The following is a 3,638-nucleotide window of genomic DNA, read 5'->3' on the forward strand; positions in this document are numbered from 1 at the left end:
GGTCTCATTTGGAAAAAACCCTCACTATTACACCTAAAACCATACACAAAAACAAATTTCAAATGGATAAAAGATCTAAAACATGAACAGTAAAACAAAAACACTTCTAGAAGAAAGCACAGAAGAGTATCTTCATGGCCTTGTGGTAAGTAAAGATTTCTTAAATACAACACAAAAAGCATTAGCCATAAAGGAAAGGGAACAAAAAGGTAACCTGGACCCCATTAAAATAATATTATTGTTTAAAAAAAAGATTAAGAAAGTGAAAAGGCAAGCCAAAATGTGAGAGACATTTCTAATGCACATAACAGACAAAACACTCATCTAATGATATACAGAATATATATTAATTAATAAGAAAAAGGAAGGCAACCCATTAGGAAAAAATATGAAAAAAACTGAACAGACAAATCACAAAAGAAAATATCTAAATAGCCAAAAAAAAAATATATGAAAAGGTGAACAGCTTCATTAAACATCATGGAAACTCAAGATTAAAATAAGTTAATATTATTCACCTACCAGAATGGCTAAAATGAGAGAAGGACAATACCCTATTTTGGTGATTTGGAGCAACGAGCAAGCACAACCACTTTAAAAAACTTTTGTCAATTTCTACTGAAGTTGATCACATGTATACCCCATTACTCAGCAATTGAACTTTTAGATATACCCCAGCGTTCATGTGTATCATACAAGAATATTCAAAACAGCATTCTTCATAATAGCACCAAAGTAGAAAATATTCCAAATGTCCATTTACAATAGAAAAAAGTAAATACATGGTGTTCTATTCACACAACAGAATATTAGACATCAGTGAAAATGTACAAAATATATTTACATATATCTACGTGCAACAACACTGGTGAATTTCAAAAACACAATATTATGCAAAAGAACAAATACCATTCATGTAAGTTCAACAACAACTGTATTTAATCTATAGTGTTAGAAGTCAGGTTAATGACTTTCCGTGAGGCGGGGAGATTAACAACCAGGAGACAGGACAAAGAATGCCTCTTGTGTGGTACACTGAGGTAGGCTGCACACATGGCCATATTGTTTTTATAAAAATTCACTGAAACACACTCTTAGGATTTCCGAACTTTTCTTTATGTTATACCTTAATACAAAGTTTACTTTTTAAAAGAAGTATATTAGATGAGGAAGGGCAAACACAAGGTTTCACCAGAAGCTTCGAAGCAGAAGTGAAATAAAATGAAGCAGCTCTCTTTAAGTGCATGATACTGTCACCCCCAAGATTTTTTGTGCACTGTTCCAATGATGAGAAGTATAGTTTTTATCTGGCTAGATCACACCTGTAATTCAAAAGTCTGTTTGCTATTACCTCCTCCAGTAACTGTTTCCTAACTGTCCCACCAGGAGTTGGTGGTTTCTTCCATACACTCTCCCAGTACCCGAGCTTACTTCTATTTGCCATATATTGAAATCTCCTATGTATTTTTAATGAGTTCCCAAGACCTAACACAGTCCCTTGGATATAGTACATATTTGGATTTGGTTAAATAAATGACATCTCATGTCTTCTGCAAAGATATAGTTTTCCTCCTTCTATGCAAGAAATGAAACCTTTAACTCAGAATCCATGAATTCAAAAATCAGTAAAATTAAGATGCCCTTTTAGTCTGTGACAAAGTATGTCTGTGCCTAATCTGAAAAATTAATTGCCCAACTTCTTCTTCTATGTCTTTTATCCAATCTTTGCTGAAATTATCTGAAAGAGAAATTCAGATAGTCCTTGCCCCATCTGGCAGCTGGGCAAGAAGCTGATTCAGCAGGTAAATCCAATGTAAGAACAGGCTAATTCTAGTTGCTGAGCTACAGTGGCAGGATCCATCTTTTTAATAAGGTCATTTCCTCAACTAAAAAAGTTCCATTACAGTCACCTACCAATTCTAGCTCCTCTTTCCCTCTAAACATGTAGAATTCCTTCCACAGGCAGGTATAGTTTAGCTATGCCCAATTTAAACATGACTAACTATGGAATAATGAAGAGCTCACTATGTGCTCTGCTATTTTTCTGCTTCTATGTTATTCCCTAATACACCCTACTTTATATTAATAATGCATGTGTTCATGAAGTAAGTACCCATACCTCCCCTACATGCCACAATCCTCAAGATTTGTGAAGGGAAAATAACCTGCAACCTTGCTTAGAATCACTCCTTTGGAATGATGGAATATTTTATCAATCTTCCCTATTTTATTAATCTTCATAATGAATCATATTGTGTGGGCATTATACCTTTGCTAAGCAATCTTCATGCGTTGAAACAAGAGCCCCCTCTTCAATTTAGTCTATGGGCAACTCTAATCACTCCCACTAACTTCCCTAACCAGCTGTTCCGTTGAATGTTGTTTCCAGTTATATCTACATTCAGGTGAACTACTACTCAGACTTTGCAGAACAAATCTTCAGAGTTGTTCTGTTCCTAGTAAGCTTTCAGAAACCAGTTGTTCTTGAAACTTCTGATATGCTACCTTCCCAGAGATAGCATCTCTCCCTCCTGCACATTCTTTTAAAACTAGTTCATTTATAATATTCTATGAGGTTATTTTTCTTTTTTTTCCTCTAAACCAAGGAGTTGGCATACTTTTTCTAAAAAGGGCCAGGGAGTAAAGATTTTAAGCTATGTGCCATATAATCTTAGAGGCAACTACTCAACTCTGTTGTTGTAATATGAAAGCAGCCATAGACTGCTTGCAAATGAACAAGCATGGCACCGTTCTAATAAAATTTTATTTACAAAAACAGGCAGCCAGCTCATGTGCCATAGTTTGCCAACCCAGCTCTAAACACAACTTCTGGTCTCTTCATGTATCAGCATCATTATAATTAATCTGAATTTGTAAGGGTCTACTGATACTGGAACTGTAAATTAAGTTCAATATATTTTATCAATTAAAGCTAAGATATATACATAAATGTCTTAGAAATATTTGTGACAATAAGAAGTGTAAAAAATTTTCTTGTTATTTATTAACCAGGAAAGTTAACTGACTAGAACACATTCACTGATAACTGCAGTTAACTTAGGTATTATCTAATTATGAAAACAGATGTGATAACTTAAAAATAATCAACATATATACACAAATATCGAATCTATAGAAGACTAAATATCTTACGAAAAATCTACACAATGGATGGTAATGATGGGCTTGCAGTGATTTTACTTTTTTGCCTATCTATGTTTTCTATTATACCTGTAATAAGAAAAAGTTTCTGTAAAGCACATGATTAAAAGACACAATTTTATGACTGTTAGAATTTTTCATTTAGTCTGCAACTAAAAACATTTAGAATTGAAATTAAAGAAAAATCCAACCATTCTATTCTGTTCTTTTTTAAGAAAATGTATCAATGAAACAAATTAAAATTTCATTTACCTGTCGGTTCCTTTCATCCATTATACGTGTGATTTGTATCTTCTTCCGCCCCATTTTCAGGCACCTTTCCTTCCTTATTTCCTTATATTCCAAATATTTAATTCAAAAGTTAATTTTCTTCAATACCCTAATGCATCGTACACAGCTTCTATTATTTAAGCTTCTAGTCCAAGGGCTACAGCTGAAATTTTCTATAAGATCTAAAAGAAAACACAAATTAGAAA

The 3,638-nt window shown here is 33.4% G+C and overlaps 1 protein-coding gene across 2 annotated transcripts in view; it reads right to left on the minus strand.

Moving 5' to 3' along the window:
• MEF2A (myocyte enhancer factor 2A) overlaps positions 1 to 3,618 on the minus strand; it is a 120,716-nt gene extending 117,098 nt beyond the window's left edge. For both annotated transcript variants that reach the window (XM_012643772.1, XM_012643771.1), the window contains exon 1: positions 3,415 to 3,618. In XM_012643772.1, the coding sequence (XP_012499226.1) occupies positions 3,415 to 3,468 (54 nt within the window). In that variant the 5' untranslated portion in view covers positions 3,469 to 3,618. The remainder of the gene's footprint in view (positions 1 to 3,414) is intronic.
• Positions 3,619 to 3,638: the final 20 nt, after the last annotated feature.

This window comes from Propithecus coquereli, unplaced genomic scaffold (assembly GCF_000956105.1).
Source record: "Propithecus coquereli isolate 6110/MARCELLA unplaced genomic scaffold, Pcoq_1.0 Scaffold20, whole genome shotgun sequence".
Classification (NCBI taxonomy): Eukaryota; Metazoa; Chordata; class Mammalia; order Primates; family Indriidae; genus Propithecus; species Propithecus coquereli.